Source organism: Pituophis catenifer, unplaced genomic scaffold (assembly GCF_029215685.1).
Source record: "Pituophis catenifer annectens isolate HBS135680 unplaced genomic scaffold, rPitCat1.0.hap2 SCAF_1, whole genome shotgun sequence".
Taxonomy (NCBI): Eukaryota; Metazoa; Chordata; class Lepidosauria; order Squamata; family Colubridae; genus Pituophis; species Pituophis catenifer.
The window spans coordinates 195,740,849-195,761,770 of NW_027256881.1; the positions used below are offsets into that span (position 1 = coordinate 195,740,849).

General features: G+C 41.2%; 1 protein-coding gene and 1 long non-coding RNA gene across 4 annotated transcripts in view; one reads left to right on the forward strand and one right to left on the reverse strand.

The window, feature by feature from the left end:
- On the reverse strand, positions 1-19,328 carry LOC139311189 (uncharacterized). 2 transcript variants are annotated; one of them, XR_011599923.1, is made up of 2 exons: positions 19,243-19,328; positions 1-2,910 (listed from the first exon to the last, which is right to left on the reverse strand). It is a non-coding gene; the product is annotated as an uncharacterized lncRNA (long non-coding RNA). The 2 variants fall into 2 exon arrangements; XR_011599926.1 differs by lacking the exon at positions 19,243-19,328 and adding an exon at positions 18,378-18,450.
- SP3 (Sp3 transcription factor) overlaps positions 17,951-20,922 on the forward strand; it is a 22,059-nt gene continuing 19,087 nt past the window's right edge. Inside the window, exons 1-3 of one of the 2 annotated variants that reach the window (XM_070935486.1) lie at positions 17,951-18,369; positions 18,815-18,963; positions 19,205-19,306. In XM_070935486.1, the coding sequence (XP_070791587.1) occupies positions 18,363-18,369; positions 18,815-18,963; positions 19,205-19,306 (258 nt within the window). In that variant the 5' untranslated portion in view covers positions 17,951-18,362. Of the gene's footprint in view, positions 18,370-18,804; positions 18,964-19,204; positions 19,307-20,922 lie in introns of those variants that run through there. The other variant, XM_070935409.1, reaches the window with a different exon arrangement.

The window sequence follows — 20,922 nt, forward strand, 5'->3', positions numbered from 1 at the left end:
TTGTTTCAGTTTTTTTATTTAGATTTTTAAAAATGGAATAGCAATTTACACAATGAGAAAAATATTAAGCAAATAATGTACAATGCTGTGAGTACAAATACAAAAAAAGGATATGAATAAATAAAAAGCAAAAGTCACCACTAATTTGAAAAGTCCAAACGTTGTTCACCATTTCCATATATAACAAGAATTGACAAGATTATACCTTTTGCAATTTTGTGTTTTGGAATTTAATCTGCCCAAGTATGATAAAAGTGTGGTTCTTGCCTCTGAAAGTTCATTATTCTAAATCTATCAGTGATTTTTTTTTTCTAATAAGGGAATTAAGAAGGCCCTTGTAATTGACAAATCAATTGTTATATTTTCAAGAAATTCAGGAATGTCATGCAATGAAGAATGTTGTTGCCTTAAGTAAATTGACAATCAGTTTATTATTATAAGTGAACTGTTGGATTGTACAAATAGATACAACAAACCTAACTTGGGAAAGCATTTGAGAGACTGCTTTGTAATTATACTAGTTTCACTAAAAATGTTTCTCCAGCAAGTTCTTTCCAATCTTAATTTGTTTAAAATCCTTCCCATTTGAAATGCCAGACAAAATACTAATGAAATGGCAAAGACAACTGAAAGCTTTCATTTCAATTTTAAGAAAACAAGACTAGAAATATTTTATATCAGTCACAGGGAAGTCATTTGGGGGCTTCCAAATATCTATTATAAATAAGCAGAATTAAGTTATTTGATTCCATTTATAGTGGAGCACCCTAACTAAGCAGAGGACTGATACAGATATTATAGCAGAAGCTGACAATCTTTTGAATTATATATTTTTCCAGATGAAAAATTTCCCCAGCATATACAAAATTAATAATACTTTACTGGCACAATATTTCAAATTTTGAAAAAAATAGGTGGCATTTTCCTCTAATCCTTTTAATGTTTGCAAAACTTTAATATGGTTCAGATCAACTAAATTTTTTGAAGAATTATAACTTTTACAGGATTATTTTTATACCAATTTTGGGCCATGAAATAAGACGGGGCTGTCTGCCAGTTATATTGCTTTTTCTGGCAAGAGTTTAAGACTATAATAGGTGAAGTCAAGAATGTGCCCATATATAGGTAGTCCTCGGCTTACAACCATTAATTTAGTGGTTGCTCAAAGTTACAACGGCACTGAAAAAGTGACATGACTGGTTTTCACCAATTCACACAAGTTACAGCATCCTCATGGTCATGTGGTCAAAATTAAGGCCTTTGGTAAGTTGCACGTATTTATGACAGTTGCACTGTCCTGAGGTCATGTGATCACCATGTATAACCTTCCTAGACTTCTTCTGACAGGCAACGTTAATGGGGGAAGCCAGATTAGCTTAATGATTGCCATGGTTCACTTTAGAACGGCAGTGATTCATTTAACAACAATGGAAATTTTGGGTCCAATTATGGTCGTTAAGTTGAGGACTACCTGTACTATTTTTGAGAATTTAACATTATTTGACACAACCAACAGAAATAATGTCAAAGTATACTATTATTACCAATTATGAATTGTCTTTCTGGAATACTGGAATTGCTTGGAATACTGATTTAGGAAATCCAATAATTGGACTGAAGTGGCAATCGGGGAAATCAGGATATTTTCTTTTTTCCTCAAAAAAGAGGAAATGGCTGTAAACAATAGGGATAGTGGCTGTAAAAAATAGGGATAATTTTCCTATGTGGTGGACATGCAATTTGCCAGGTGATGCAAACTGGGAAAAGGGGTAATTTTAAAGTATCCCACCAATCGGTATTTTTCAAAGAATTTTCCAGAAAAAGGTTGTTAGGATAGGCTGCTAGAGATCAGCCTGAATCTCTTTAGTATGATTTGGGAGTTCCATCCAAGGACTTCTTTTTTCACCTCACCTCTAGGAAAAATAGGAAACACTGTGGATCATCCAGCCCTAAAATCCAGAAGTAATATATTTCAACAATTTAGCACCAATCTTTAAACACAACTGCTAGCTAACCAACTGCCTCATCTTGCACTCAGGAACTTAGTAAAATAATTAAACTAAACCTCTGCATACAAAAAGATGTTGGGGGGGGGAAGGGAAATTCAGAAATGCAAGAAAAGGCAACAACTGTACAAACAGAATTCCAAATAAAACTGCCATTAGATTAGCTAGTTACCAACTTACCTGCTTAATAAAATCTTAGGTTTCAACCTGTGTTCTGAGTTTACTGCAAAGAAGCTGGAAAGAAAAAGACCATAGGGCAGGGCTGTCGAACTCCCGGCCCAATGCCTCACGCACTGGCCACGCTCACGCCTGGTTTAGCGAAGGGGGAAAAAGTCCCGATACGTCACGTGACGCTGCCGTACGATGTGAGTTTGACACCTCTGCCATAGGGGCTTCCACGTTGGATGTTATTAAACAGGCCTTTTTTCTTCTTCTCTTCCTTCTCTACTAGATTTGGCTGCAGTACTCTGACTAACCTCTAAGTGGCAGCAAAGAATTAAGAATGCTGCCACCTAATGACCTGGGTGTTCCACAGCCAGTTTTCAGCACTTATACTGTATACAAAGGATGGGATCCAAGAACATTTTTAAAGAAAGAAAAAAAATTCCAGAAAATGAATTCTCTATTCAGGCCAAACAACAGATGCTTTGAGGGTAGTTTGCTCTACTAAAATCTAGAGGTTGTTTGCACCAAGCAAGAGCAAAACATAGAGAAGAATGAATTAAACTACAAATGTCAGCAGAATTATCACCCCATAATCTTGATAATTTCCAACTTCACAACACAGAGCAAACAGCAGATCTTCTCTCTCTCTCTGAGGTCTTTGTTAGGTTTGCAGCTTGTTCCTGGTCAATGGAAGGATATTCTTGGAAAAAGTCCACCAAATGTATCAAGTATATGTAACCTAGGAAGAAACAATTGTTAAATTATTTTAAAGGCAGTGGCTGGATAGAGGACAGAATCTCAATGTAAAAGGTAAGGTAATGTGTCAATATGTTGCAAATTGTACACATGAAAATAATATTTATGTTTTTTCCCCTCTAAATTTAGAGGGAATTTAGATTCCATCTAAATCCTGAAGTTTGGGTTGCTTCCAAAGGTTTTCTTGTATAGTCACCGAACAATATTTCTAATGGCAACACCTTCCACCTTGATAACCTCTTGTGCTTTTCTACTAATTCTCCCGGCACTTTTTCTTAGCAGACAATCACAATTTAGAATGGAAGTTGGAATTGCACAGGGCTTTGGATTTAATAGTGCTAGGAGTGCCTCGTCTGGAAGCATTATGAATCAGATGTGAGCGTTTTGATTTCTTAACTAGGAAGCTGACTCATGGACAAGTTAAATCCAGTTGAAAGTGCTGTGTTTGGCAGTTGGGTGGGGGAGAGGTGGTAGTGGTGAAATTTCTCTTTTTCATGTAAACTCCCTCTCAGAGACATGAACAAGTCAGCTCGGCTGGCCTGCTCGCTTGTTGAAACATGGAGAACCCTTGTGCCCTTGATGGGTAAAATTCTTGTTTCATCCTAAAGCCACAAGACGGTAAACAACCATATTGAGGAGAGCAAGTTTTTTTCTGGGGAAGATGGAAGTTCCTGCTAATTTTTGTAATGCTCTCAAAATCCACACAATTCAGAATTTGACAGATTCAGTGCATTATAACATCATTTGAAATGTTTGCTACTTATATTCAAGATCAATCGCCTGCTAGATTTCCTATTCTGACTATTTTAGATCCACATAATCATTGGTCCAAGGCTTTCACCTAAGATGGAATATTTACCATTTATAAAATAGTTTTGTAACATTAATTAGTAACCTAATAAACAATTTAGTCCAATAGGAATAAATGCTTTACTTCTCTTAAGATGATTCATTTTTCTGTGCCATTGTTTATCATTAAAAACCTGAAACTTTATTATTAAGCAAGTAAAAACTTTGCTTAAATACATGTAAATTTAAACCAAAACAGCTGAATCATTACAGAGACAGGAGAAACCATTGGAAGAGAATATTTGAGTAAGTAGTCCTCGCTTAATGACCGGTCACTTAACAACAATTAAAAGTTACAATGGAGTCAAAAATTTACTTATGACCTGTCCTAAGAAGCCGCACCACCTCCGCAGTCATGTGATTTCATTTTTGGTGCTTAGCAACCAGCTTTCATTTTAAACTGATTGGAGCATCCCTTGGTCACATGATCACATTTTGCACCCTTTGGATAAGCTGAATTTAGAGTTCTCACCATGTGAATCATTTAACACCCACAACGATCTGCTTACCAATCATTGTAAAAAATGGTGGTAAAACTGAATCCGATCATGCAATGATTGGACTTACAACTGCAATGACTTACAACCCAAATTCTGGGCTCAGTTGTGGCCATGAATCAAAGATTATGTGCAGCTCACGACTGAACAGTGGAGTCCTTGGCTGTCTGCTTGCAGATGTTTCATTGTCAACTAGATAACATCTTCAGTGCCAAAGAATACTGAAGATGTAACCTAGTCTGCTAATGAAATATCTTCAAGCAAACAACCAAACTCAGAGAGGATTCTATAGAAGAGAAAGAAACTGTAACTCAGCTTACTCATACTAGGATAAAAAGTGGGTGCATGCATTTTGTTCTCCCATTTCGCTTTTTTAAAACTTTACTTCCCCAAAGGAAACTTGGTACTGATGCTAAGGCTACTTCCCGTATCCTTTTCACCCCTGAGGATGGGAGAACAGGGCGTTTTCTATTGGACTGCAGTCTCCCTCAACTTAATTTTTCTTCCTTATTCAATTACATTATTGGGGAAGATCAATGGTAGCACAATTTTTTTCTTGCACACCTCCTCTATCAACAAAGATTGCAAGCTAGGTGCTTTTTAATGATTCAAGAACTGTCCCCTAGCTGAAATATTCAGGTCCACTACTTTAGTTTTACAAATAAACAAAAACCTCTTTGGGTATCCCTGAAGAACATAACATTAAGAATGCACTTGGGTGATTCTGAGGCAGTCATTTCTCCCAACCCAGCTCACCTCATGGTGTTGTTGCAGTGGGGAAAATAGGAGAAGGATTATTATTTGCCGTCTTGAATCATTTATAAAAATAAGGAAGAAGGGAAAAAATTAAATTAAAAAACTCAAAATTAAGTGAAATCTCCATAGGTACAGAGCAGTGGTGAAATGTAAAATTTGTTGCTCCTGGTTCTGTGGGTGTGGCTTGGTGGGTGTGGCTTGGTGGAGGGGGGGTCATGTGACTGGGTGGGCATGGTCAACTGTTTTTTTTTACTTTTCTAAAGCATTTTTTACTACCGGTTTGGACGAATAGGTAGTAAAAAATGCTTTAAAAAGTAAAAAAAAGGTTCCGACGATCACAATTGTGCCGCTTGATTGTCAGAACCTTTTTTTTTAAAAGCACTTTTTTACTACCTATTCGCTGGAACTGGTAGTAAAAAATACTTTTAAAAAGTAAAAAAAAAGGTTCTGACGATCACAGCTGTGCTGCGCAATTGTCGCAACCCTTTAAAAAAATTTTAAAAGCATTTTTTTACTACCAGTTCGCTTGAACTGGTAGCTGTTATCACTACTGGTTCGCCCGAACTGGAGCGAACCAGTAGCATTTCACCCCTGGTACAGAGCAACGGGGGAAAAAAAATCAGATTCAATCTTTTGTAGAAAAATCCACATTACTGAATATAGGGTGTACTTTTAATACTTTGAGTACATTTCAATAAATTGGAATGTACAGTATAGTAATTCTTGTTCACGTCCCATTACATTAGATCAGTGTTTCTCAATCTCAGCGAGTTTAAGACCTGTGGACTTCAACTCCCAGAATTCCCCAGCCAGCTGGCTGGGGAATTCTAGGAGTTGAAGTCCACAGGTCTTAAACTCGCTGAGATTGAGAAACACTGCATTAGATGAAGCCATAATGTTAAACACTATATAGACTTAATATGCATTACAGAGTGCAGAGCCATCTGGCTGGGCGCATGGAAGCCACACCTTAAACCAGGGTCAAAGTGCATGAACCAAGGGAATATCAAAAATAATCTTTGTGGCTAGGATAGAAGCAAAGTCTGATGTAGAACTGAGGTCAAAAATCTATGACTCCAGAGCTCTTCCGAATGCTCTTGCCAATCTGCACTTTTTAATATGACAGTAGAAAATGATTAAATAATTAAATACACAAGGGCCATCTTAGTTAAATTTAATGTAATTTTTCATCAGTCCAGATTTTGCCCAGGACATGCCACTCAGAGACTATTGGCTGAATAAACATTGCATTTTCTAATGTATGAAGGCCATGAGGTTTGAGGATTATACTGAGATGTAAAAAAGTGAATGTATTAAAAAGTGGCCATGTCACCATACAAACTAGTGTGGAACTAGCCACTATGACAGATACCATTGATAATGTGCAATTAATTGTTGGGCACTAATGAGACGCTATTCGCCATTGCCTGACTTCCTACGTTCAGTGGGCAGCTGCTATGAAGTCTTAAATTATGAAGTCTTAAAATGTCAGTCTTGCCTTGGGGTGATAAGAGGGTCAAGCTGGATGGGATGTTAAATTGTGTGACAGCAATTAATGTGCTGCTTTAAAGAGCTATAAATAGAAGCTACAAGGGTATCCAGAGAAGTGAGACTGCAGTGAATGGAAAGGAAGAGTGGAAGTATGTTATTTTCTTATTTAACTCCAGATGAAAAGGGTCCCATTGAAGAGATCAGCATAGTGTTCCTGAGTGCCAGTAGAAGGCCCATTTAGTGCAAATGCATGTTTCGGTAGAGCAAATTTTAATGAGACACAACAGAGGGAAGCATTCATCCTTCTCTCGTCACTTCCTGCAGTTCTTCTGCTATTCCACATCATTGCACTTTGCAATGTCGCCTATAACAGTACAGTCAAAGTCAACAGAAACGGGCTGAAGAAAATAGTTAATAGTAGATGAAGGTCCCTCTGGGCTGTATATAAAATCACACATGACTTAGAAAATCACATGACCAAAATAGACTTTCAGTCATATTTCACCTTTGGTCGTTCAACTGTGACTTATGATTTTACTTCTGCCTTCTTTGTTTCATATGTACTTTTTATCAAAAAAATTTTTTAAAGAATAAAAACAATACAAATTTTGGGGAAAAAAAGTAAATAAAATAATAAGCAGGTGAAAAAGTTGCAAAGAGAAAGAGGTAAAAGTTTTAAAGAAGCAGCTTCCAATCTTCTTAACAGCAGTTGTCTTTGTATTTTACAAAGATTACAACATAATTTCCTTCTTTCCATAACCTACCCTTCCCAATCATCAAATCCACAAATTCATTTTTTTCTTCCTTCAGCAAAAAACCCATAAGGAGTTTCCAGTAGCTAATAAAAGTGGTCATTGTCCTTTTTCTAATCAGACAAGTCCCATCTCTGCTAATTCTGCCATCTTCACCGGACATTTGAGAGTATGGGCATTGGAGAATCTTTTTATTGTTATGCACACAATACCCTAGCAGCACTTATTATATACAAAAACAACTTCCATAACTCTTTTCTAATTTTCTATCCATTAATCACAGCAACTGAATTTCAACTGAGTTTTAACCTTTAAAATTCTTTGTATCGTTGTGTGATTTGGGACCCACAATTTTACTTATGCCTATTGATTCTGCTTGCTGCAAGCCAAACATGCAAATGGAAATCACATGACTGCAGAACAAGGTAATAGTCATTAATGTAAGGATTGGTCACAAAGGTTTTTGGTTTTTTTTAGCATTGTCTTAACTTCGAACAGTCGTTGCATGGGATAGTTGGTAGGTGAAGGCTACCTACTTTGTTTTAAAGTGTAATGTTATGTTTTGTTGTATTTCTATTTCCCTAAATATTACCCAACTGCTTTTAATCTGATTTGGGCTGCACTCAGGAGTGTTGTAGGCCACATACCTGACACCTCTGTGCTATAATGTCAGAACTTTGGAACCCGAGTGATAAAGCTCATGAAACAGGCCCAAAGGCCCAAAATCCAAACTATAATCAATAGCTAAGCAGTCTGAAGAATGTGTGAGGTTAATGACAAAAGGCAATGGAATACTGTAATCATTTCATGTTCAATAGTTACTACTGGTACTTTAACAGTAGTACAGTAATACCTTTACAGAGGTATTAAGCAGTTAGCAGTTTACTGGGAAAAAAGGATGAAGACTGGGTTATTGTGATGATTCACATCACATTATGCGCCTAAAGCAAGAGAATTAAAAAGATGTTGACCGTTAACCAAGGTTAATATGGAAATTTAGAACGGTAGTATCTGATCATAATCGCTGTATTTGAGAGACCACCTGCCCCGTTACATCTACCTGTCCCATCAGGTCCAGCTGGAGGGGCATGTTGGCAGGTCGAATCAGCCAAGCAGCTTCATTCAGCAGGATACAGAAAAGATCTTTTTTTGCCATGGCATCCACCCACTGGAACATCATTTCTCCCTCGAGGTGACATTGGCCCTTAAAACTTGGTTTCACCATTAGGCCTGTGAATCCCGTGCCAGTCTGGGGCCCATTAAAAGGCTGTATCGTGTGTAGGATTAAAATGCACTCTCTGGTTTTAATTATGTTGTTTGGACATTATGTTTTTAATTGGCTGCACCAGCCAGAGACACAAGGTAAAATGGGCAGCTCAATCAATCAATCAATCAATCAATCAATCAATCAGATGATAGATAGACAGACAGACAGACAGACAGACAGACAGACAGACAGATAATTATAAACAGTACTCCGTGTCCTAGATTGGCTGTAGGACCAGAGGCAACATGGCTGGGGGGGGGGGGGTCAGGATGTCGATTGATAAAATGCCACATTGACATCATACAGACTCTACACCTTTGGTCTACGTGCATCGCGGTTTTACATGCTTCTACGAAAGGGATGGAGCTTATATTGCAGTGGCACAATGCCGCTTCTGTCATATTGATGAAATTGCCAAAATCTGTGGGCGCCTCTCTTTTGGACAAATAGCCAGGCAAGTGGATAAAGCAAGGTGAGGCTGGGGACGGTTTGCTGACGTTGGTTTAGTGAAAAAAAACCCTAAGAAAATGATGGAGGATTGATTACTTTTTGAGGATTACCTGTCCTCATTTACCATCTTGTGTATAGTGGATATTGGTTCTCCTCTGACTAGCTGGCAACATTTTTCTATTGTTTTTGGGGAATTTCACGAGAGGGAACAAAATGAAGTCTTCACTTTAGGATTTGGGAAGCTGGTTATTGAACTGTCAGATAGGAAGAATAAAGAGATGAGAGGTCCTTGGTGCTCTCTGAGCTTGGCTATTTTCTTGAAAACGTTTCATTACCCAAACTAGGTAGCATCATCAGTGCTAATGCTAGTAACATCACAGCATTGATGACATTACCTAGTTTGGGCAATGAAATGTCTTCAACAACCAAGCTCAGAGAGCACCAAGGACCCCTCATTTCAACCCTTGAGTTACAAATATTCTCCTTTATTAGGAGATTCCTGAGCCCAATGAATAACAACAGGCAAGATCTTGTCATTGATTATTCTAAGCATAGGACTTTTCTAAAATGCGGTGAATTGGCAATAGCAGCAGGATATGATAAACTCTGAATGCTGGAATTAGCAATTATACCAGCGTCGGTATTTTCACGATCAAAATCCAGAAACGTATAAAAGCCTTTCCCTAAATAGGAAGTAGCAGAGATCTTACTTGGTGAGTTAGTTCTGTACGCCTTGCTCTTTTAAGCAATGCCTGCAATTTTACAAGGGTTACCAGGAGGATGGAATCATTCAGAGCCTGCATTGGGGAAATTTGCACGTTGCTTGGAAAGTGTCTTGCCTAAGTTTCAATACACTAGAGGGCTTCTCCTGTGCCTTTCAAGTTGGAACGGAGCCTCTCCTTTCAGCTGCAGGTTAGAATGTGTGTGAACTTCCTAGCAATTCCCCTGTTGTTGGGGCGTAGGCATCTGCAATAAATCTGCAGCCGGGTGGTTGCCAGCTCTCCTGCCTCCTCCTATAATTATCTGCATAGCCGATATTACCACAGTGGGGTAAAGTGCAATGCAGAAATTCCAACTGCAGTCGAGTATCTCACAAAAAGGTCTCCAGCAACTGTTTCATACATTAGCTAACATATGATTGATTGGTAATTTGATGAGCTTAAGGGCAATGAGGGATCAGATCCAAGAGACAGTATCCACAGTATACAATACTGTATAGTGTTGGCCAGTGATATTTAGAAAAGATACCATCATGCAGCAGCCATGCCTTAGGGCGAGTGTATTACAGTAAGTGTATTGTTGGAATACTGGAAATGACAAACAAGATCAGGAGGAAAAAAAAACCCAGGGAAGATCAGGGGCTGGACAATTAAGCAGAGTACCAAATTAAACTTCTTGGTGTAAATGACACAGTATATGTAATAGACTCTGTGGTTTGTTTAATGGATTTCCTGATGGACTGGAGCATAATAAAGATGGATGGAATTTTCATTATTTTTTGTTAAAAAGATTTCAGAAGACTGCTGAGTAACTGCATAATAGCTAGTATCATGGTTTAATGAAAGATTGATAATGTGGAAAAACATGCTTCAATATCTTTAAGAGTCACATCCTTGCCTGAAAGTGTTAGGCCTGGGATCGTTTTTATTTCTTACTGGGTCGACGTTTTGTTGAATTGGAAGCCAACCCTTTGAGGTAGACCCGACCAAGGCATAAAACTATTTTGATTCAGATTGGCTATAGAAACAAAATTTTGCAAATCTGAATGAGCTTTCCTCCCTTCCTTGTTTATGTCATGAATTAGTAGGGTGCTCAAGATATTATTGTAACTCTGGGCTTCTGCAATGTTTATCTACCCTGGCATCTCTCTCTCTTTCTCTCTCTCCATCAAGCTCATATTCTACACTACACTGGTGTGTGTGTGTGTGTGTGTATGTATGTGTGTTTTCATGGTAAGGGCATTCCAAGGGAATCTGGCTTTCCAACAACCCCTTTCCAGCACATAAGAGTGCCAACAAGTCAGCTTGCTCACTGTGGTATTTTCAGCCTGATAGCAGCATTGAAAGGAATTATGCATCCTCTGAGCCAACTCACTCGTACATTGAATGTGTATGTTAACTATTAATTTAAGTAAGATAAAGATTGATTTGGCCCACAGAGCAATATACATTCCCCACAGTAGTTGCAGTGTTCCACATACTTTAATCAACGTATGAAGTCAATCTGTGATTTGAACAGTGGCAAGTACCAGACTGTTTTCTTTAATGTTGACAATCCAATTGTCATTTCAGTCATTGTCCCTCTGTTTTAGGAAGTCTGCCAAGTATACTCTTCTAATTTGATTATTAGAAATATCCCAAATGTTTCACTCCTCATTAAATAATTGTTCTCAAGGTATCTTTTAACTGCAGTGATAATTTATCCCCATAATTAGATGTAATAGGCTAGCAAATGAAGAACACACGGTTTGCTGACTCAAAGATTTTAGTTCTATATTTTGTTCCCACAATGGTCAACCCAATCCCAATGGGACATCCAACAGCATCCTCCCACTCATTTCCCAGGCAACTGGTATCAAGTTCTCTGCCTCCAATCCTGACAATGAGTGTTCTACCCATTACAACCTGCAGCCACTGATTATCTATCTAGCATGTAGTTACAGTCTAAAGACCACAGAGCTGGAAAGATATCTTCACATTCAGGATCATGACTTAAAACTGTTTGTTTTCTTTACAATGCACACTACATGCTGTTGCCAGCCACAGTCCTGGGAAAAAAAGCTTATCTTGTGACAACGTGCTTCAGTTAGTACAAAAGATGTCAGTTGTACCTCACAGAAAGCAGATTTTTGGTCAGGATTGAGGCAAAGAAGAAAGTGTAGTGTGCATTATTTTCTTTAAAATCTTCCCCAAAGCACTACAAATATTTAACTTTCCCCCATGCCCATCAAACCCTCGAGGTAATTTGATACTGAGGCAAACTTTAACTTTTATTCTAAAGCTCACTTTTTTTATTTTGCCCCGCTAGAACCAAAGTTGTTTCTGTCCTTTAAAGTAGCATTGTCAGCACCCAATTGTTAACTCATTTTCTCCTTTCTGAATTCTACAACAGATCAGAGGGAGACATGGATTTCAGTACGTGGCATTGGCTGAAGGATTGACTTAAATGTGCCCATCTTGTTTAAATCTTTCCAGAAACAAAGAGCAAAAGAAATGAGGAAACTGGGTTATAAGAGAGAAATTAATCAATTTTTCCTCACTGATATACTCAGAAGTGTTTGATTGTTGTGGCTACTTAAAGTGAAAATTGTGCTGATGAGTGTTGGAGCAACAGCTTAGTTGATCAGGAATAAATCAACAATTACTGAACAGAAAGGGCTCTTCAATCTATTTTTTAATTCCAATAATCACATTTCCTCATATATATATATATATATGAGGATGAAGCAAATAATGGTTGGTAGGACAGCTTTTTTGAGATTTCCTTTTATCCTGGACACTTCTTCCAAGCAACAGGCAGCTCAGGTCTGAACTGACACCTTGTACAGATTTGAAATCTGACCATGGCATAGATATGCCCACTAGTTTTGAACACAAATTATTAAAGAGATGGCAGACTCGACTAGAAAGACTGAGGGATAAAAAGTGATTAACAAATGAAAAAATAAAACAAGTAATTGTAATTATTATATTTCAAGTATAAATACAGACATGAACATATAGAACCATTCCATCCAATAAACAATATTCTGAAATGTTACCAAATTATTGGGAGAAGTATTAACATTCAAAAGATGTTATGCAGCTATTCTGATGAACTCTCTATACAGTAGGTAAGACATAAGAAATTTTGGGAAGCCCTGGCTAATAAAAGGAAGAAGATAGCATCTGGACTCCTACAAAATTATGTGGACTATACTAGAAATTATATCCTTAATAGAAGCATCTAACTTGTAATCACAATTTTATTTATTTCTATCCCATGTTTATTATTTTTATAAGCTATTCAAGATGGCCAACATACATAATATTCCTTCCTCCTATTTTCCCAACAACAACCCTGTGAGGTGGGTTGGGCAGAGGGAAAATGACTACCATAGTCACGCAGCTGACTTTCATGATGCAAAAAATGATAGAAATATGGGAATACAGTGATTTCTCCCCATTTTGACTATTAAAATGTGGGTGTGTTCCAAACAAGGCTCTGGACACTCTTTTTGCTTCCTGGGAAGCTCCTGCATACTCCACCTATTTTTCCCCAACATTAACAGTCAGCAGTCTGTTAGAGGAGAGAAGCCAAAGACACTACCCAGATTTCTGGGAAGGAGAATGAAATAGCAATATGCCGAAAACATTAAGTGTGGGTTTTTTTCAAACTGAAAAGATTGTCTCAGAAGTTCTGCTATGCTATTCCAGGAAGGCTTGCAGTTTGGAAAAATTGAATCCTGGAACACTTCAGATGTTCAGGGTTTCAGCTGAAAACAAAAATGGGGGGGGGGAATCATCTGGAGGCCTAACTGGGTGAGGATAGGAAGGCTGGCATGTCTCTCTTCTTCTCTTGCATGGCTTATGTGCCAGCCATCCCAGTGCCTTCCTTTAAGTAAAGACAATGGTGATGGTTAAGGGGAAGCAGGGAAAGAAAGCCCTTTATAAAATCAGAAAGGGGGTGGGTGAGTTTTACTGTAGGAAACCCATATCCTTTGCTTTTTCCTGCTCTCCCTCACTCCTTTTAAAACACTTCTGTCCAGAATACACGTTTTGGCCCAAGCCAAAACCAAACATACATTTCAATGCAAATACAAACCATTCCACAATTAGCTGTTCCATACATGGAACAGTTTCTGCACATGACATTTTGCACATCCTAGAATAAAGTCTGTAAAAAGGAAGCAATTATATTCAACAGGTTTGCTGAACTGAGGTCAATGGCTTCTCTTTCCCTCCCATGCAACCTGTTCAGAAACTTTTCCATGGCCATTTTTGCCCACCTTTGCATTAAAACTATTGGGAATATATTGAGATAACACTCTGAAAAAGTTGGAACTGTGTTTGAAAAAAATTGCAATGCAATTCCTACTACCCTGTAGTAGTAGCTGGTTTTTTCAGTCTCCATATTGTCATTATAAACAGATGTTTAAAAAAACCTTTGACTGCTACACCTCAAAGATTATCTCTATATTGGACATAGTGTGAAGTTCCTTTTTTTTTTATAGCAGACAGGGAATTCTATGGTGCGAAGAGTCTCAGAGAGGTTTTGAATGTGTCTCCAATGGGAGCAGGTATCTCCTTTTTTATTTCCTCAACTTTTTCAGATTTTGAAGACAGGAGGGGGAAATTACTTGTTTTATGCTTGTTGATGGATGGGGATAACTGCATTGGTCCAAGCCTCCTCTTGCTTTCTTTACCTCCATTTTCAGGAACTGCTTCCAGCTGGACATTATTTTGTTGTTGATAAATCCACTTATATTATGGTATCACTATGTAAACTACATAAATACAAAATTTCTATTTAAACAAGTCTATTGTTTCAATATTTATATTATACAAGTTATCAATTTATTTAAATATATTGTTGGAAAAACCATTTTAATATAGAGGGTTGCTCATATGCTTTTTATTTATTTTTTTGGATTATTAAGATTTCTGTTATTGTACTTATTTTTCATTCTGAATTTTTAAAAGGATGGTGTTTTGCATGCAATGCAACTAAAATTTATTTTACATCACTGCCAAGTATTCAACTGCCTCCCTTTTCATCTGCAAACTCTTTATTCTAAGTTGCACACAATCAGTTTAATTAGCTTCTATTACTTGTTGACCTTACTCTGAAACATCTATTATCTGTACTGCGAATCCTTCTGTTGAACAAATGGATAATCTGATCTCATTTCTAAATTGATTTTAGGACAAGATATTCATCATGTAAATATACCTTCATATTATAGAAGTAACCATTTGAAACATATGAACCCATTCCTGAAAGTTGTAATTGTAGATGTTACTTTATTTGAGCAATAAGGAGAAACCCCCATATTCCCCCCTTCCTTAGTCATCAGCTTGTTCCACGAAATGTATATTGCTGGATGTGGTATTTATCTAACATATTTGGCAACTCTAAATGGACAGTATTTCCTCAGCCTCTCTTTCTGAAGACATTTCTTCAAGATCTGCATTTTTTAAAAAAAGCAGACATGACTTCATATTGAAGTAATTTATGATGGTAAAAGTAGGAGAGAAGAAAAAAAAATTGGGAACATTGAAAAAAAATACAGTAGTAAAGGTCTAGAAAGATCTACATAAACCACAAAGGAATTATCATTTTCCCTCTTGAGATCAGTCTTCAACCTTGGAAGAGAAATCCACCACTATATTAGCTTTCAGTTTTCTTTATGGCCATTTCTTTCAAGTCAGAAAATTTAAATTTTGAAAGCTACAATATAAGCTGACAGATCATCTTCAGCACCCTTAGCCTATTTAAATCTGGCATCTGCATGTGGAGCTCAGGCATGCTAATATACTCAGTCACTTTTCCTTCAGTTTGCCAGGTCCCAGTCTTGAGTTTTACATTAAAAACAAATATTTTAATTACAAAGAGGCATATAGAAATTTTAATTACAAAATATATATTATCTATAGAAAATAGAATATAGAAATGGACATTTATACCTGTATATTGTTTGGAATTGTGTTCACATTCCCTGCCCTGCCCCCCCCCCCCCAATTAGCATTAGTAGTAGAAGAGTAAGGAGCGTCCTATGGCATGGGTATGGGATACTAGAGGAGTTAGTATTCTGATAAATTGGTTTCCTCTGAGTATGCCCCCAATAGCAATCCTTTTGTGAATGGGCAAGCTACCACAACTTTTTACAGCCCTAAAAGGTTGGGGGTTCCTCATTTCAACCACTGAAAGTGTCCTCCAAATATTTTCCCCCATTGTTACTTAGGGAGGGAAACATTACAATATATATATTTTAAATCTGGTAAAATACACACAAAAAAGGCTCTTTCCAATCTTTTATCTGGCTTATCAATCTGCAACCAATAAGGATTTGAGCATTGGTAATATTTTGAATTAAACAAGAGTTTTTCCTTAACTCTTTGTAGTATGCTCATTAGATTGATTCTCTTACAGAGTTGTGGGTTAAACTTGTATGTCTTAAATTTCTTTAGTTACTATGCTGTGTGTGTTAGCAAATGCAGAATAACAGAGTTGGGTCTCTGCACCAAGACATGAGAAATGGGTGAAAACTGATGTTTCAGAGCTGAGAAATATTTGTAAAAGGATGAAAGAAGGACCGCTTAACAGAATTACAGAGCTGGAAGGGACTTTGGAGATCTTCTAGTAGTCCAACCCCCTGCGCAAACAAGAAACCCTATACCATTTCAGACAAATGATTGTCCAATCTCTTTTTAAAAACCTGTTTTGGAACCCCCACAACTTCTGGAGGCAAGTCATTCCACTGATTGTTCTAACTGTCAAGAAATTTCTCCTTACTTCTAGGTTGGGTCTCTCCTTGAGATAATATGCATAATGATTCAGTTGTAATGCAACTTTTAAAACTGATCTTTACTTTATATACTGCCTGGGCAATTGACATCCACATATCTCTTAAAGTTCCTGAGGTTGAGAAACATTGATGTAGATGACAGTCTACATAAAGGAATGTTAAACATTTATCTAGCTTTGTGATCTTGTTTACAAAACCAAAACAGCAGGAAATTAACACCTCAAAAAGTGGGTCTTTCAAGAAACAGGTTTAGAATTAGATTATGACCCACTTAACTAGAAGTAAACACACAGCGTTCTACATGGCAGATTGAGATTTCAGGGTTAAATCCAAGTGAAATTCAGTAAGATTCAGTAACTAAAAAAATGCCTAAAATGGATGTTATGGCATACTTTTTTAAGAGTGGGATTTGTAGCAATGGAAAAACCCAATGCAGATATAAAAATACCTTTTAAACCAAAGTTTCATTAAACTGATTTTCATTTCACTGGAGAATTAACCCCAGAACACTTAGAAATAACCAATGGTTATTTCTCCAGAGTTCACTGAGATGAATTGCTTCTCAGAGGAACAATTCAGAAGTATTAATCCCAATGGAAGTTCTGTCCTTCAGTTTTAAAATGTGGATTGGGCCTTTTGTTCTAAGCTAGTTCTTTTAACTTAGAGGTGGTGTCTTACTACATTTATTTACTCAAGACCCCCAAGCTCCGTGACAGAAAAATCTTGAGAACTGGGCCGTTGATTTTAAAAACAATGGCTAGGAGGGGGAAAAAAGGGATGGAAAAGCCAGCTCCATTAGAGAACACACGAAGAAAACGACCCTTTGGGACCTAAGCCTGAGGTAGATCCGTGGGCCCAAAACGGGCAGTCTTGATATTTCCAATGGGGAGGTTTGTGTTCCTGCGCGCTTCTTCCTCCTTGTCCTTTCTATTTAGGGCAATGGCTACGCGGCCTCCACGTTTTCCCTCCGCCCTGAGCCCGCTGTCACGAGCAGTTAAGGGGCGCCCGGGAGAGCAGAGTTTCCAATCTCTCCCCACGGGCATCCCGTCCTAGCGCTCCTGGCCCTTCCGCAGGGCAAGGGGGAAATCAGCAGCGGACAGAGCAAGCGCAGGCCCTCCGCCGTAACTGGACACTCTACGGGTGCCTTTTAGAAGGGAGCGGTCCCGCTTCTGCCTGTCCCGCCGTGAGGCGACCAAAACCCCGGTCTCCTTTCCCCCGCAGCGCGGACGCCTCTGAGAAGGCCGCGCTCATTGTCTCTCACACAAACCCTGGCAAACAGGAAGCCACCTCGGCAAGGGAGGAGAGGGGGGGTCACCCGCAGCGTACGAGCGACAGCCCGGGCCAGCCAGTGACGGCGCGGAGCTCGGCGGACCGCAGCCAATCAGCTGACGGGAGCGTCTTGGGAAGGCGGAAGTTCCGGGCTGGCGGGCAAGGCGGCGGTGGTGGTGGTGGCGGAGTCGGCCGGGCCCCCTCTTCCCTTGCTGCAAGCCCCACCTTTCGGCTTCCTCGCACCGTCAATCAAAATAGGGGAAAACCCCGGAGTGGGCTCCAGGCCGCCGCCACCACCTCCTCCACCAGCAGCACCGCCGCCGCCGCCGCCCGCGCGCACCATAAGCATGTCCCCGGCAGCAGCCGCGGCCGCCTCGCCTTAGTGGCAGCAACAGCGGCGGCGGCGCAAGCGGGGCCTGCGCGCGCCGGGGGGGGGGGGGGAAGAGAGAGAGAGAGAGAGAGAGCGCGAGCCAGCCGCGAGCCAGCCAGCCAGCGCTCGCTCGCTCTCCTTCCTTCCTTCCTTCCTGCCTCTCTCTCGCTCCCTCCCCGCCTGCCAAGTCGGCAGAAGGCGCCCCTGGCCGCTGGCTCCTCCACGCCATGACGGGTACGTACGGGCCTCAGCGGCGTCTCCTGCTGCTGTTGCTCCCGGGTCCGGCGGGCGGGCGGGCGTCTGCTTGGGAGTGTGGCTCGAGCGGCACTGAGCAGCAGCAGCAGGAGGAGCAGAGCCAGGGGGAGGAGGGAGAAGAGGGGCAGGGGCAGCGGCGGCGGCGGCGGCAGCACGGAGGGAGGAGGAGGAGGAGGAGGAGGGCTGCGCTTGGCGGGCGGGAGGAGGAGAGCAGGGCGGGCTCCTCTGCGCGGGAGGGAGCGCTGGGGCGATGGGGAAGGGAGGGGGCAAGCGCTCCAGTCAGTGACTCTCCTCCCCCACCCCCTCCCCTCCCCCCCCCGCCGCCCGACAACCGGCCCACCCCCCCCACACTCCCCGCTTCCCTCCGCCTTTCTCCTCTCTTCTCCCCCCCCCCCGCGCCTTCGCTTCCCCGTTATGCCCGCAGCTCCCGAGAAGCCCGTGAAACAAGAGGAAATGGCTGCCTTGGACGTAGACAGCAGCGGCGGCGGCCCCCACGGTGACTATCTGCAGCAGGGAAACGGGGCCTCGGCAGCCACTTCGGCCGACGCCTCTGACGAGGCCGGAACTCCCCAGGTAAACGCGGAGCCGGGCTGCTGCCCGACGCCTCCTCCTTCCCTCCCCCCCCCCCCGCCCGCGTGCTGCCCGGTGACACGTCGCGAGCGCAGGACTCGCAGGCGCCCCCGCCGCGCGCGCTGTCCGGAGGGAGGGAGGGAGGGAGGGAGGCGGTGGCGACGGCGAAGGAGGAGAAGGCCGGCGGGCGGGCGCCTTTCTAACCTCCCCTCCCGCTTGTCTCTGGCCTTCCCGCCGCGTATAGGATACCCAGCCGTCGCCGCTGGCGCTGTTGGCGGCTACCTGCAGCAAGATCGGGCCGCCGTCACCGGAGGAGGACGACGCCGCTTCTCCATCTGCCGGAGCGGTAAGTGCCCGCCCCGCCGCGCTCGCACGGCCTGCCGGGGGGGGGGGTGGTGAGAGGGAGAGAGAGACGGCGCAGATCGCCCGCCCGCCCGCCCGGGGGGAGGGACGGGGAGACACCGCATCGTACTGCCCGCCCGCCCGGGGGAGGGACGATCGGAAGGCCGACCTGCCGGAGAGGGGTCCCCAGGCTCCCCTGCCTCTCCAGGAGGAGCCGGTCTCCCTGAGGGAGGAGGGAGGCGGCGCTGGGACTTCCCCCTCGCCTCTCGCCGCGGCGCCTTTTCCCTGCTTCTCGGCGGGGGTGGGGAGGCGGGAAGGCGGCGGGTTCTCCCCCCCCCCTCCAAGGAAATGGGAGATAAACCGGGGGGTTTTTTTTGGTCCCTGAAAAAAAAAAAACGAACGACCCTCTTTTCCCTCCTCTTCCTTCTTCCTGGACTGTCAGCTGTCACCCTCCACCCCACCATCAGACAAAATGAAGGCTGAGCTGAAAGACAGGATGCACTTTTAAGCGTGTAAAATGGCTGTTTGAAAAAAAAAAAAAAAAAGGAGTCAGTAGTCCCTAGCGGAAGCGAGAGAGCTTCTTTGAAGGCTGTTTCTGGGCTGGGTCGGTTGTGTGCATTGCAGATCGTGGAAGATAAAAGTAGCCAGAACTTTTTTTTCCCCCCTCCCCTCCCCTCCTAATGTTTCCCCTCTTTATGTCCTTTGGGAATGGGGGGGGGCGGTTCCTTTGAGAGGGCTCTAAGTCCTTGAGGTTATTAGGAACATCTGAAAGGCTTCTGAGGGGGGGGGATTTGGTTTTGCAAATTGAATGAGGAAAGGATTAAATTTGATGGATGAAGTAACTTCTTGATGGATGTCTTGTTTAGTTCATGTCTCAGGAATTTAGTTGGGTAAGAAAAGCAGAAGGGCTGGCTTTTAATGTTGAAATATTGTAGTGAACGCTACACTGATCCTGAGTGAAAATTGCACCATTTTTGAATTTTTGAGCTTCATGTTTCCTTTCTTATTTAGGGTTTATATTAAATGGGGTGGGGGACTAATTGTATCTTTTATCAAAGTTTGCAATCTTGTGTATAGTCTGCACAAGTCCTATGGAATTTGTAGGGACTTTTCAATAAACATACCTAGGAAGTATGATCTCATGTTTGTGACTCTGCCTTATACATCCATACAGTTGTCATTTAATGCTTATTTAGTTTATACATTTTCCTGTAGCTATATTATAAGTTATCAACTTTGCTGTAACTTAAAAACACACTAATGGATTAAGCATAATAGCTTCATGTAGCAGACAGTATTATCTCCTTAGCACAACAGAAAAGTTATATATGCTTCCCAGTTTATCACTTCTCTGCAGCCTCTGCGAGAGCCTGGAATGAAGCCAGTTATTGTACATGTTCATACACATCCTTCCAAATGTGACATAGTGAAAAAAAAACACAGTATGGTCTCAGATTTTTAGACAGCTGAAGAATCTGAGGTTATTTGGCATGATTATTGAAATTTTTCATCCTAAATGTGGTCTCGACCTACAAAATTTGTTACAATTTTTAAACCAGAAAATTGGGAATTTACTGTGTGAATTCAGGACCAAAAGGTGCAAAGAGGTACATGAAAAAA